Source organism: Ictalurus punctatus, chromosome 27 (assembly GCF_001660625.3).
Source record: "Ictalurus punctatus breed USDA103 chromosome 27, Coco_2.0, whole genome shotgun sequence".
Taxonomy (NCBI): domain Eukaryota; kingdom Metazoa; phylum Chordata; class Actinopteri; order Siluriformes; family Ictaluridae; genus Ictalurus; species Ictalurus punctatus.
In genome coordinates this window covers 13,558,055-13,572,763 of record NC_030442.2, presented here as the reverse complement: position 1 = coordinate 13,572,763, position 14,709 = coordinate 13,558,055, and the positions used below count along the sequence as shown (strand labels likewise).

The 14,709-nt window shown below is 39.4% G+C and overlaps 1 protein-coding gene across 1 annotated transcript in view; it reads right to left on the bottom strand.

Annotated features, from left to right (window-relative positions):
* Positions 1 to 14,709, bottom strand: part of kif18a (kinesin family member 18A) — a 32,713-nt gene that overhangs the window by 17,733 nt on the left and 271 nt on the right. The window contains exons 2-6 of the mRNA XM_017459206.2: positions 13,681 to 14,022; positions 9,588 to 9,745; positions 8,853 to 8,957; positions 6,576 to 6,686; positions 4,313 to 4,510 (exon numbers count right to left, since the gene is read on the bottom strand). Of these exons, the coding sequence (XP_017314695.1) occupies positions 4,313 to 4,510; positions 6,576 to 6,686; positions 8,853 to 8,957; positions 9,588 to 9,745; positions 13,681 to 13,999 (891 nt within the window). The 5' untranslated portion in view covers positions 14,000 to 14,022. The remainder of the gene's footprint in view (positions 1 to 4,312; positions 4,511 to 6,575; positions 6,687 to 8,852; positions 8,958 to 9,587; positions 9,746 to 13,680; positions 14,023 to 14,709) is intronic.

Below are 14,709 nucleotides of genomic sequence, written 5' to 3'. Positions count from 1 at the left end.
ACAGATTTATTTCATCGACATTATTTACGGGTGTACAATAACATTTAGACTATTCGTTCGAGCTACAGAGCTTTCTAGCCCTTAACTTTCCGCCGAAAAAACACAACAGATTCAAGCAGACACTGTTTATGAGCTTCTTGTTTTGATTTATTGAGGTTTGGATTAAACCAATCAGATACTAGAGACCAGCCAAGCAATACAATAAATATAAGAACTCAATAATAATATATTCACTTTGATAAATGGCGTGTTGTTCTTTCCACCACTGTAGCAAAATGGGGTTCTCAGGCCCGACTCGGACATCTACTGGTCTACAACGCCTAGTCTTCTTTCTTTAAACAAATATCCCACATACTTATCATGAATTAAAATTTTCCACAACAGCATCACTTATCTTAAAAAATTTTCAAGCTGAACAACCCCATGTTTTGGCACGGCTCTAAATGTCTATAAGGAGAAGGCCATGTTTGTCTTTGTGGTGTGTGTTCGGTGTGTACGAGCCGCCTGTTTCGGGTGTGGGTAAGACGAGACGTCTGTGTGACAGGTTAATGTATGCGGATGTCATGAAAACAATACCCACAAACCCACACTGCAGTGAGGCCCAGAGACAGGGACAAGCCTGCTCACCTTACTCCCCTCCGCTACGAACACTAACACACACTAAATATTTTCGTCTTTAATTGCACCAGCATCTAGACATACTATGATGCTGTATTGAGTACTAGAGACATATTGTTATGGCGAAAAGCTGCCCAAAAGATATAAATCATGCAAATTAAAAATAATATACCTAAAAACACTAAAAAACAAAACAAAACAAAAAACCCTGCTTTTGGGGAGAATGAACTTAAACAAGAACTATACCATTTTTACGTTTCCATTTTATTCATTTAGTAGACACTTTTATCCAAAGCGACTTACAAATGAGGAAATACAAGCAAAGTGGAGAACAATACTAAAAATAGAAGGAGTTCTACCGCTGTACCACATGACTAAAAAAAAATATTATTTACAGTTGTGAGTCGAGCTTATTAGTGCATGTTTACTACAGTGACTTTCACTTCTGGTACCTTTAAGGCCGACCTCGGTTCCAGCATAAGACTTCTTGGGAAAGGCTATTTCATAAACTAACCACAGTACTGGACAAAAGCAAACACCCTGGATGGAAATAAACAAAACAAACAAACAACCACCACCACCACCCAACACAGCAGCTAAGATTATAAGACAGCCTTACAAGGCTCTGTGCTGTTCAGGCAAATAAACAAAGCGAACAAACAAGAGAAAATGACTTGGACGTCGGCTTGCGAAAGCAAACTCACAACTTTCAAAAAGTCCTTCAGAGGTGCCTAGGAGTAGAAAAATCATTTCCCATGCACATCTCAGAGAGTTTACCTGCTACTGAAACATTTACCCCACACAGGGCAAAAATCGTACCACTGACAAAGACGACTCAGGACAAAGGGTGGTTCTGATGATCAAGCTCTAACGGAGGGATCACCTGCACCACACACCCACAGCCCTCATCATATACACTCTATTAAAAATAAATAAATAAACAAACAAACAAATAACCAACCACAGCCTGTTTCTAATTAGTATCACAAGCCATGGGTAAAGGTCAGAGGTCACCTGGACCAGATCGAATTACTACCAACTGATTTCTATCACTACATGACAAGAATCTCAGGGAGTGAACGCTATGAAACAAACGAATACTAAAAAATTTAAACATGAATAAAAATAAGACGGTACGATAACAAATGAATCAAAGAAAAACTCAGCATCAGTTTGAACAAACAAAAGCAACGTGGATGGATTCTGTTCGATTTCAAATCGTAAACACTAACCAGCACCTAACCGTAACCTTAAATCCTAACGAGCCACGTGAACATTAAAGTAAAACTACCTCTCCTGCTTAAGCAACAACATAAACCTAGGACAGCTTATACCATTAGAACAAGTTTGTCTCTAAGATTTGACACACATGTTGATTAATTCATTACATTGTGCTCACAGTTCACATACTTGTTTATGGTAAACCTGTTTTTATTTATTCATCTGTGTGTATTCTGCATATAGAGTTAATCATTTGGTTTGGCGTGTAATGATTTTCGCACATTCCTACTGTACGAGACAAATGGCAAAGTGGATCTTGTAAACCATGAATAAAACAATTATCTGCATAATGCTATTGAGGAAAAGGGCAAAAGAAAAACAACGTGCTCTCTAGCTGAGCTGTGGCAAGTCCTCTAAAACAAACAGAAAAGCAGTTTATCACAGCTAATGACATGAAACACTTACAGGCAGATTTAACAGCATTTTGTGAGACTACAATCTATAGCAGTCACGCGCTAATGGGATCGGATATAAATTACTCTCCATCCCTTTCGGCACGGGAAAATCCGGATAGGGCTGAACACAGAGTGTGTGGCGGCGGCGTACTGGAGCCAAAAGCAGTGCGCAGACAGGGATCCCGCACACACGCACACACACACAAACAGAGGCCCCTGAGGAGAGGGATTAGTGTAGACAATAGAGGCAAGGCTAAGAGAGGTGTAGCTCTCCCAGTGCAGATAGCATCAGTTCAGCCCAAAAGGAGAAGCGCAGAGTCGGAGACTGATATCCTGGGAGCGGATGCCAGGAAGAGCGTGCCGCACTGGGACGCAAACCCGACTGACCCCGGCCGTCTGGGTGCCAAAGGATGTTTAGAGTGACACACGGGAGTTCAAATCCATTGTCCGTTATCAAAAAACATTTTATAAAAAAAAAAAAAAAGTTTTAAATATTGAATCACTTATTAAAGACTTACACTACCGGGCAAATTTTAGACACACACATTCTTTATTTTTTCCGCAGTCATCAAAACTCTGGAGTAACACACATGTAACTATGGGAATGTTGTGATAAAAAATAAATCAAAATAACTTATTATTTTAGAATCTTCAAAGTAGACCCCCTTTTGCCTAGAATTTCCAGAAATTGGCATTTTCTCGACCGATTTCTTGAGGAATTTCCCCTGAGATGCTTTTTAAACAGTATTAAAGGAGTTCCCACCTACGCTGGACTCTCATTGGCTGCTTTTCTGGATATTTCGCTCCGAGTAATCCATTTGAAAAAATACTTTTTGTAAATAAAAAGTTAGTTTTCTAATGAAAGAAATGAATACGCGGGCAGGATTATATTTTTTGTCTACAACACCGATTTCACACATTTAATCATATACATTCAGATCAAAAGGTTTTTAAGATCATGAGAAACATTTCAGTCGAGGGTCCACAAACTTGTGACCGGTAGAGTATTTTCCTCAATTGATCCTTATTTAATAGAATAAGCAATAGTACATTATTTTAAAATGAGGAATTATTTTTTAAAAAAAATTTCCCGTTTATGAAAAATAGAACTGAAACAAGTCTGAATATCCCATACTGGCTCACTACAACTACTTCTAGTTAGAGCTGGGCGATATAACAGAAATATCATATCACCTTACTTGAGGACATTTCTATGATACACATTGTGTATCAGGATATATAATGTAGCTATCAAACTGCCTGCAAACAAAAACACGTTAAATTGAGTTCGACAATACTTTTCTTTAATGCCTACAAAGACACAGAAGATAAAAAAAAAAAAAAAAGATTACTTCAAAATCAACAGCATCCATTCAGTACGATTTAATTTGCAATAATTAAAAAACGTAAAAAATACATCACCATACCAACGATATCTCAGTAAGGTGTATCACGTAATCATTTATCACGATATCGATATTTCGCCCAGTCCTACTTCTAGTGCATTCTACATCATCGCTGTTACTGCTTTAAACATTTTTTACTTATATTAATGATAATATAGTGATGCTTGAGAGATCTACAGGGTGTCTGAAAAGTCACATGCACAGCACATGTTGTAAATATGGAAAATACAAAACGAAGTACATGTAAGTACATGTGACCTTTCAGACACCCTTGTAATTTGGAGGGGATAAAATCTATTTGTTTTTCATATATAAAAGTCTTTGACGTCCTCACGTTCACAAAAAACGAGGGCTAAATACGTATCCTGAAACAGAGTGCTATTATTTCAGCTTGATTATTTTTAAGATTTATTTTTAAGGTTAAAAAGCCTCAGTTTGGCAAAATGTTAACAAAGGAGATTGTGATGATAGGGTTTGAACAACCAATTTCCCTACTTGGTGCTTTGGAAACAAGGCACTTAGGCACACTATGGCTCACTTGGCAGTAGAAACAGTGTCACCACTAGGATCCTGCTCAGTGTGGGCATTTCTGTCTGTGCGGGTGACCCTTACCTTCGGGTCAGCGAGTGTGTTGATGACATTGGCCAGGGCGAGGAGAGAGCGATTGATGTTGGCTCCTTCCCGGAGGCGAGCTCCTTTAGCGTTGGTGGCGCTGGCCTTCTCCGAACCAGCCAGGTCAATCAGACTCATCTTGGCCACACGCACGCTTGGATTGAGACAAGCCGTCTTATCCTGCTGCCTCAGGTAGATCTGCCCAGGAAGACAAGCAGAAGAAAAAAAAAGAAAGAATGAATGAGTCATGTCTACATGTGTAAAAGACCTTAAGGGTCTTTGTTATGTAAGAAATAACATGACAGACCGTGCTGTTTTACAAAAATAATGCACCCAGTGGGGAGGGTGGATGTGCTGATGCAGCGCCCAAGTGAAGTTCTGTTACTCCGGAAGTGCATTGTGTCTGTATAACAGCACGGTCCGTCATGGAGTGTGTTGTTCCACTTACACCGCTGTGATGTGCCAACGTTCGCAATGTTCAGTTTCTTAATGAACAACACGTCACGCTTTTTAACGGTTTACAGTTAGATTTAATGTCATGGAACACCCGAGAGACAAATCAGTTCCTGTTCTCACCTACGTTATAGCTGCGATTAACAGCTGTTCCCTCATCAGCCTCTCTCTCTCTCTCCCCCCATCAGATCTCCCCCTCGCTCTTTCATTCAATCGGATCTCACTCCCTCCCTCTTTCTTTCTCAAAAAGTAGCCTGCCACTTTAGCAAGAAACCAGAAAGCGTAAACTCCTCTGTCCTGCGCTGGGAAACTCGCACTGTTAAAAAGTGCTTACAACCGAGACTCCACCCATTAACGCTAAGTAAATACAATATCTCCTTAAAAACATCTCCACGTGAACGATAATATGTTTTACTTTGTTAAACAACGTGACATTTATTATTAGTCTTAGATTATGTGGAGCAGCTGCTGTACAAGTCCCTCTATATGAGCGGTTTCTATAGAAACACTAACGTTTCAGAGCGAGCGTGTTTACGTTAACCTTTCGCTGCTGGATTCTCAAATCGGATTGGTCAAAAAAAAGTGTCGGTTCATTTTCTGCAACAGCACAGCCTAGACAGTAGTACTGGCTGCAATTTAGGATTTATATTATACCATGGTTCGATTCTGGTGTGCGTTCAAACCGTATAAAGCACAGGTAGTTCCAGTCAGTTTAATCAGCGGTATAAAATCACGCGCTGCCTTTAAACACCTGTAACCATGATAACACAGTTACAGCTGCATACAGTCGTCAAACTCACCGCTTCGTTATTAGTAGAGATGCTGCACAGACGCAGGTCACACACACACACACACACACACACACTCTCTGTCTCATAACTATTTATTATAATTCATTCAAATACACTACCGGTCAAAAGTTTAATAACAAAATAATAATAATAAATAATAATAAAAGGACATTTTTTATGTATTGAACAAAGAAACGTGTCTATTTAAGCAACATCATACGAGCAAGAGTGCTGTTACACTAAATGTCAGCGTGGCCGTGAGCCGTTTATTTCTTGCGCCGATGAAATGAAAATAACTCCAGAAGAGGCCACAGCTGGAGAGAGTGTTGCGTGTTGCCATGCAACACACAGACTGACTGACAGCCTGTAGTAAGTGTAGTAACGGGTTCAACGTAACGAACTGTTGCTCTTGAACTGGAATTTTATGTAGCGGATACAGAGATGTGGAGGGATACGAACAGTGAAAGGTCGCAGTGCGGTTACAGTAAATATCCACTCTCTTGGAATGCTACTTGTTCTATTGTATATTGTATCTGTTGTGTAACGCATTAAACATTAAATGTAACTAATGGATAAAAATGACTGTAATTGTCAGCAACCTGCTGTGCTGTAAGAGGAAGAACACTCTCGGGAGGAGTTGTTATAAGAAAATATTAAAGTAATGCCACGTCACATTGAGCCACATCACACCACCCGCTCAGTGACTATTTTCCGGTAACAGCACACCCCTGTGTTTTATTCCTTATGAAAATAACAGCCTTTAATATGAATATGGAAAGGAGGTGTACGAATGAAAATATACATTTAAATAAAGTACATTTTTAATACTAGAGTAAAATGTCCTTGATAAACAGCGTATTAGCACATATTTGTGAAAAATAAATAAATAAATAAATAAATATACAGAACAAACACAGAAAAGGATGGCGAACTAGCCATTGCAACTTTTCTGTTCCATTATAAGAATGTCCATTTAGAGAATGTGTTTCGTCTGGCGCTGTGGCTAGACGGCCATTTACCTGAAATACGGCATGAGATCGAGAGGATGAGGCGTTCACGTCAGTGGGGTGCTGCGTTCTATTTCTGTTTCCGTAATCCAGAGCTTCAAGGATGTGCTCAGCGGATTTGGGCTACAAAGCAAAGAGATCAACACAAAACACACACACACACATACCTCATCAATAGCTACTCTTAGTGGTCTGTGGTTAAGTCAATCAAGGTGAGAGAGTAAGTGGGCACAAGTACACACATCACACACACAGGAATACAAATGTCTCAGCCATAAAAAAGGAAGTTAAACGCAAATAAATACGCCATAAGCGTAAACCCACCCCAGCTGTAAACAACTGAATCGTCCCATACGTACATAATTTATAGCCAAAAGCCTAATTTTCCACATCTACCTACTCTTTTGCACTCCTAGACGACATGTTTCACATTTTAATAAAGGACGGTTTGCTTTGCAGTACTAATTCACGAGTGGAGGTTCTGGGAGTAAGACTAGGAGATTATCGAGGGTTCTGAGACTGAGAGTTGGAGATTAGCAAAGATTCAGAAACTGAGAATGGGAGATTAGTCTAAAGGTTAGGACTTGCACAGTCTCCCTCATTTAAATTCACTGATTGTTATTGCGATGACAAAGGGAACAGTATCACACGCAAAAGGATGAACAGTAGGGAAGGGGTTTTATATATACACGTATATATGAATATAATCGAGTAATTATGAAAAGTAAAGAGTTGAAGAGTGAAGTGGGGAAAACCACACAGACCATTTAAAACACCACAGAGCTCGTTAACATTCATGACTCATCGCTACTCAAACATGACGTGCAAACGTAGCATTTCCTCCTGAATCGCACCGGGTATGTCTCATATCCGCTCATGTCAAGCAATATTTAATTAACGCAAACATGAATCATATATCTGCAGAGAGGGTTTCAGTGTCCAGTGAGCCCAATTCCCCGAACCCAACGAGCCCATTTCTGCACAGAAACCCAACAGTCATCAATCCAAATCCATTATTAATCATATAAATGAGCAGTTACTTTGATTTCTAACTATTCAATGTCCAGAAGGTGTTCATTAATTTCCTACAACAGCAGCTCTGACGGTAGTCCCGGCTACAAGGCAAATCACAGGTTAATATTAGCAGGGCTGCAACTAACGATTATTATAATCGATTAAGCTGTCGATTATTTCTTCGATTAATCGATTAGTCTGATTAAACAGCCAATTTTTATTTTCTGGAATTTTTTTTGGGGGGTGGGGCACACACGTTATTTCACATTCAGCCCGATGTTGTTCTTCAAACATTGTGCGAATTGAAGGCTATGAAAAATGTATTAAATGTATCTATGTGGGCTATGCTATACATTTTGCAAAGGATTTTTTAATATTAACATAATATTTTGAGAAAAAAAAAACCAACCAACTGATTGTCCATAAGCTTTAAAGTAGAAGTTAAATCACTTAAAGTGTTAACAGGTAAGAGGTAGAATGTTCTGCCGTAACGCACACATTCACTCATTTGAACACCGTAACATGTTACTTTATTGACACTTCATACATTTATATACAATTAACATGTTATAACCCCATTACAGTTACTGCTCTCATAAACACAATTACTTTAGCTTATAAATATCGATAAACATAGCATCAAACAACATATTTGATCAAAATGAATATTTTAGTTAGTTACTGCGCTTCCTTTCTATCGCACGCCGTTTGATTGACGCGCATGTGTGGACTCGCGCTCGTTCAGTGAAGTTTAACGGAGACTCGCACGCTATCAGGACAAGTCTATATGTAAAATGGAAATACCGGCGTGAATTTCTAACGTTCACAGATAAGGACATTTTTACCCTTTTATATCATTTCTGCGCTGAAGAAAACATGTCTGGAACACATTAAACATCATACGTGTCTGTCACAGTATCTGACACGACGAGCCACGTTAATACACTTACGAGTTTGTTTGAAGAGCTTGATATAAAACACTCATGTTTTGGACGACCCGGATCGTGCACTTTTCCAGCAGCAGTTCACTCTGTGACCTCTGCTCTTGTTCAGATGCGTTTTATTCATAGAAATGTGTTTTTCACCATTGTGAAGTGACGTCATGGACTTGCCATCGGGAGCAACTTGGGGTTCGGTGTCTTGCCCAAGGACACTTCGGTATGTGGAGTCACGTGGGCCGGGAATCGCACCGCCAACCCTACGATTACTGGACAACCTGCTCTACCACTAGTAGTCACAGCCGCCCATTTAGTGCTCTCTCAGTCTCACACATACCTGGTGAAGAGTCAGGCCTTGGATCACCACTCCTTTTGTACTGTCTTCTCGCACTGCCAGAGGACCCGAGTTCACTAGGAGGTCCCGAATCTGTTCGTTGTAAACCTGTTGATTAAGGAACAAACAGTGTTTCATAATGCATAATGCTATATTAAGGATCTGCGTTCGTGGAAATCGTTTCTAATAAGACTCTGACAGAAATGTAGAAAGATGGGATTTGTTTAAAGATCAGAAGACGCATACAGTCTATTCATTATTACTCGCTCGGACCGCTGCCTGCGTTTTACCTTCAAATGAACGTTTCTGTACCTTTAGTTAGTTCACCATTTTCACTAATCTTTAAAATGTACCACCGCAATAACAAGCAAATATATACATTAACGCCAGACTTTAAAAAAAAAAAAAAAAAAAAAAAAAAAAAAAAGAGACGGCGAATTAGCCAATATTTAATTAAAGTATGATTAATTAGTGATTTTAAAACCACCACAAATATGAGGCAAAATATTCTTTGTGGAGAACTCTAGGCCAATGCAGACCTGTATTACCGTTATAGACTGAATAGTTAAACTCAGACTGAGTAATGAAGATACAATAAAGATAAACAGTAACAATAGAAACCTCACAATGTTTAAAAAAAAAAAAAAAAAAAGAACAAAACAGCAAATTAAATAATATTAGTAATAATACACAAATAAACATTAGTGCACATCCCCGAGTAATCAGTCCCCCGATTACCTCTAGATAGGAGAAAGCAATGTCAAATACTTTCTCCTCCTTAATGAGGTCCATTCTGTTGAAGAGCTCCTTCATGGTGAGGTACATTACACCCGGGTTTTCACTGCTGCCCAACATTGTGTGAGTCTTCCCCGCTCCTGTAGCTCCATAAGCAAACACTACGCACACACACACAATGGTTTTAAATCAGAATGACATCTGAAATCATCCTTTCGATCAGAACTAGTGAAAATGTGCGACAGTCTTGAAATTCATCTCCACAGCATAACTATACACAGTCCAAACCTAGCTCTGCCTATTAAACATAATAAAATGAATAACAATAATCATACACGGATGTGAAGAAAACCTCCATTAAAATCAAACACAAACCCTGAATACTATTCGACGATTCAAAAGGCTAATATTTACATATTATATATAAATTATATATTATGTACCCTTTGTTGATATGGGTTTTTGACACACTTTACAAATCACACACACACACACGTTCGATTCACATCTGATCCGTATCTGAACAGCTTCCACATTACAGAGGAATCTCCTTTTTTGGGGATTAATTCTTCTGCCTCATCTAGGGTTGGATGTCCACCTTCCCATGCATGCACACCATTATTGTTAATGTTCATGAGAACACCATCAGGAGATCACTGAACATTAGCCCATGTGCGAGAGGCCTTCCTTGTGCGAGAGGTTCCTTTGTGACCTCACAGTCTATTACACGTCTTTCTCTTGGAGTGATCTTTGTCGGTCTCCTGTCCTGGGGACGAGAACAGTGGTCTTGAAAATCCTCCATCTGTCCACAATCTGTCTCTCTGTCTGTGAATTGCTGGAATCTAGACTCTTTAGAGATGCTTTTGTAACATTTTCCAGCTTGATGAGCATCAACAGCTCTTTTTCTGAGGCCCACAGAAATCTCCTTTGTTCGTGCCAGGATACACTTCCACAGACATGTGTTGAGAAGATCAGACTTCGATAAATCCCTGTTCTTTAAATAAAACAGGGCGCATACTCACTCACACCTGATCATCATCCCATTGATTGAAAACCCCTGACTCTAATTTCACCTTCAAATTAAACAGCTAATCCTAGAGGTTCACATACTTTTGCTGCTCACAGATATGTAATATTGGATCATTTTCCTCAATAAATAAAATGACCAAGTAGAATGTTTTTCTCTCATTTATTGAATTTGGATATCTGTCTACTTTCAGGACATGTATGTAAATCTGACGATGTTTTAAATCATATTTATGCGGATATATTGGGGGAAAAAAAAAATCACAAACTTTCAAGCAACACCATAACTTATAAACATATCGGCATTCATACCACAATCCTTCCTGTAGTTTATTGCTTACCGTTTCACTCCCTCCAGCTTGCATACGCATGTAAAGCATGACCATGCACCAATCAAAGGCCCAGACAAATGGGTGCTACGCTTTTCTGGAGGGATTTCGAGTGAACAAAAGAATACTCAATTTAATCTGTTGAATCGAGATCCAGAGCACTGTGCTCATCCTGATCGTGATCGATTAATGCTTGTGGATTACATGCACCATGAGAGTCGGAGAAAATCACACAGTAAGCAATATACTACTTCCTGGATGGAAAGGTCCAGCCTTTTAGTCTGAATAGAGATGCTCACTCAGAGGCCTAGAGTCAGAAAGTAGGAGGTCTTTCAATTACTTACATTTTTTTTTTTTTTTTTTTTTTAGAGACATTTTGTTTCACCAAATTGTATGGAGTAATTCCTGGAAGTGCATGTACATTGGTGTCAGGGTGAAATCAGAAAAGACCATTTACACCCACAAAGGGAAATTGTAACCATGACCCAAATGAAAATGTCTGAATCGATCTCATATGCAGGAATCTTATTAGACACGTGCTAGTAAAATAAAAAAAGGCAGAATACGACCTCCGAGCAGTTTCCCTTCAGAGTCAAACCAATCGTGTAAAAGGCACCCGGGTTTCATTACACAGAATCACGCTCGGCCAATCGATGGGTTTCAATTATCATTTGATTTACTGATAAACAGTACGCCTTTAGGCCAATATGCTAGTAATCATTAAACAAAAGACTAATTCCACGATAGCCTTCCATCCACTGTACACACAAGCCACGATGAGATTATAGGTTTTATTATAGTGACCTGATACTGAAGCGCTTCATAGGGTTTGTTATATTTTCCGATCCGTTGACGTGTTTTATGTCATAAAACCGTGATGCTGATCGACAAAACACCTCTTTCGCAAACACAGAACGCAACTTGTCTTCGGCCGTATTCGGATTTTATTAGTTTATCGACTCGCATGTCCGGACGGCAATAAAATGACCGCAGGAGTCAGTTTCTAGTGCTGTCTTTTCTTCGAACGTGGACATGTGCTCCACGTGGTCATAAGACCACGCTCCATTCCAAGCGGTCGAAGAGGCGTCGGGGCAGAGAAGAGACGCAGACTCTTTTTTCAGTTTGGGCCGAACAAAGATTCCAGCAACAATTTGATGATAATAATCTAGGGCTGCAACTAACGATTATTTCATAATTGATTAGTTGGCCGATTATTTGTGGGGGGGCTTTCAGTACAATTCTTTCATTTAATTATAATAAAATCCACAAACAGTGTTCTCAATATAAACTTCAAAGTAAGACTTCAAACAACTGTTTGTCCAATTATGTAAGACTGAAAGAACCCAATAAATAAAATGAAAGTAGCACCTGTAAAATAAAAAATGACCCCAGGACCCCATATAAATATAATCCTGTCCGAATAGGGCTTTTAAAGGAGAAATCCACCAAACAAACAAAACTTAAGTGGAGTCCATAATTTATTATGTAATTATAAGTTAAACACGTTTCATTGACATTTTAGTCTATTTTCACTTTCCTACATTACCCCCAATGCTGTTCGACTACCTGCTGATAATGGCGTCAGCTGGAATTGATCTCTACTTAAAGAGAGTGATGCAGCAGCGCTTTAGTCTTTAAGTCTGTTCAGCTGTCTGGTATTCTGATCCATACACTCTGCTCAAAATGATTAACTTCCAAAGAGTCAACATTCACGCTGACACCTCCGTCACCGTCATCTCGTAGATCGCCAACTAGCCGAGACGAGTCTACAGATTGTCGTATGGCTGCGTTACATTGTGGGACTCCGAGTCATCTGCTGCCTCCACTTCCTTTACACTGGTTTCCCATCAATCTTAACTCGAACATTGCTGGAAAATGGTGAATAAGAAAAGAAGCTCTTAAGCTTTTTTCCCTTTACTGACCTAACAGCAAAATCTACCATGTTTGAGATTGGTGAATATTTTTCTCCTATTAAATGTCATTGTAACTGTGCTAGCGACACCCTCCTGTCCTTTCAGAGCAACCCAAAACCATGAAGTTCTCACAGGAATAGTGAAAATACACAGTCCCTCCAGTATTTTATGACTTTGCGAACGCAGACATTAATGCAAAATCAAGCAAACGCCGCAATAATCGGAGGAGCGTGCAATTTTTCAAAATTACCGCAGATTTGGGCCGAGATGCGTCATGTGACATCATGAAAACGCACGTTCGGCCAAAGCCTTCTACGATCCATGCACGTCAAGCAGGAACACAGCTAAAAGCTATAAACAAACAAACAAACATACATACACCTTTATAAAGCGATGTAAAGCTGCTTTTGGACAATGTCCACTGTTAAAAGCGCTATATAAATAAAACTGAATTGATTTAAAAGGTCTCATTTACCATCAAACATCCCTGCGAAAGACAATTTCGCCAATTCAAATTTTTTTCAGCAAAACACGCACAAAACACTAGCAAGTTTGATTGGGGGGGTGGGGGTGGTGGTGATCTTAAACCTTTTTTTTTTAGTCAATAGTCAGATCTCTGATATCACATAAAAATTTTTTTTAAAAAACTTGGAAAAGTGGACCCTACAAGTTTCCTTGCTACAATCTGAAGCTCTGCTATCAGTATTCATTATCCTGGGAAGAACCTTGTGTACCGAGTGCCAGCTATTACCTTCGTATCGCTGCGTTTCTAACTGACCGCTCGAGCACAGTCACATTTTCTGCAATCTGGAGCTGCAATGGCCTCACCTGTGCAGTTGTAGCCGTTCAGGACTCCATCGACTACTCCCTTAGTAGTGTTTTCGAACACTTCTGTTTGTGTCGAATCCTCCCCGAAGACTTGGTCAAACACAAACTTCAGGTCTTTATTCATTCTTTTCCTCACATCCCTGTTTCCTGGTTTCTGGCCACGGAAAAACGTTACCTCTGTCTCTTTGGGGTCAAAGATGAGCATGTGGTTATCCACCACACGGACCACCTTCTTTAAGTTTCCATCCGTTTCCTTGGCATTCAAAGGGCGGACACGGACCACCACTTTTACGTGGCTGCACACCTCTCCTTCCGACATAACGGCTTCGGCTCACCCCGACACTGCAAAACATGACAGTGTTTATGAGATAAATAACAATAGGACACGGTGGACACAAACGTACTGGACACCCAGGGAGTCCTCGGATCATGATATTCATGCCATGTTTGACTACCAAATGCATCTTTTTCATTCTAGACATCAAATGCTTTAAATAAGACCTAGCTACAGCTGTGCACAAAAGTTTGTGCACCCCATGCCTTTTTACAGGATACACTTATTTCATTGTACATTCTACTGGGTTTTTTTCCCCCTCAAAATTGAATTTCATATAATATATATATTTATTAAATATTAAAATAACGTTTTATTATACTTTATTCACCCATTAATCCTGAAAGGGGGAGGGGGAGGTCCACCATTTATATTGGATTCTCCTGCATTTCTTCCAACAGTGCTGGCATTGAGATAATAAATAATGACAATGAAATATGGCTTAATAATAATTAAAAGGTACAACAATGTATAATTATTATTCATGACAATACCAGTGTGTAATTCTGCCTTATGCAGCTAGTTAGCCAGCGTTATTATCAGCTACACATGAAACTATAAGAACTGCACAGTAGCAACTCACTGTCTGTTTGGCTTGTAATTCCTACAACACTACTATCATTATTTTTTAAAAATAAAGTAAAAAAATTCCTTCTGGTTTTGGAATGTATGAAACACTTGCTCGTTGTACCAGC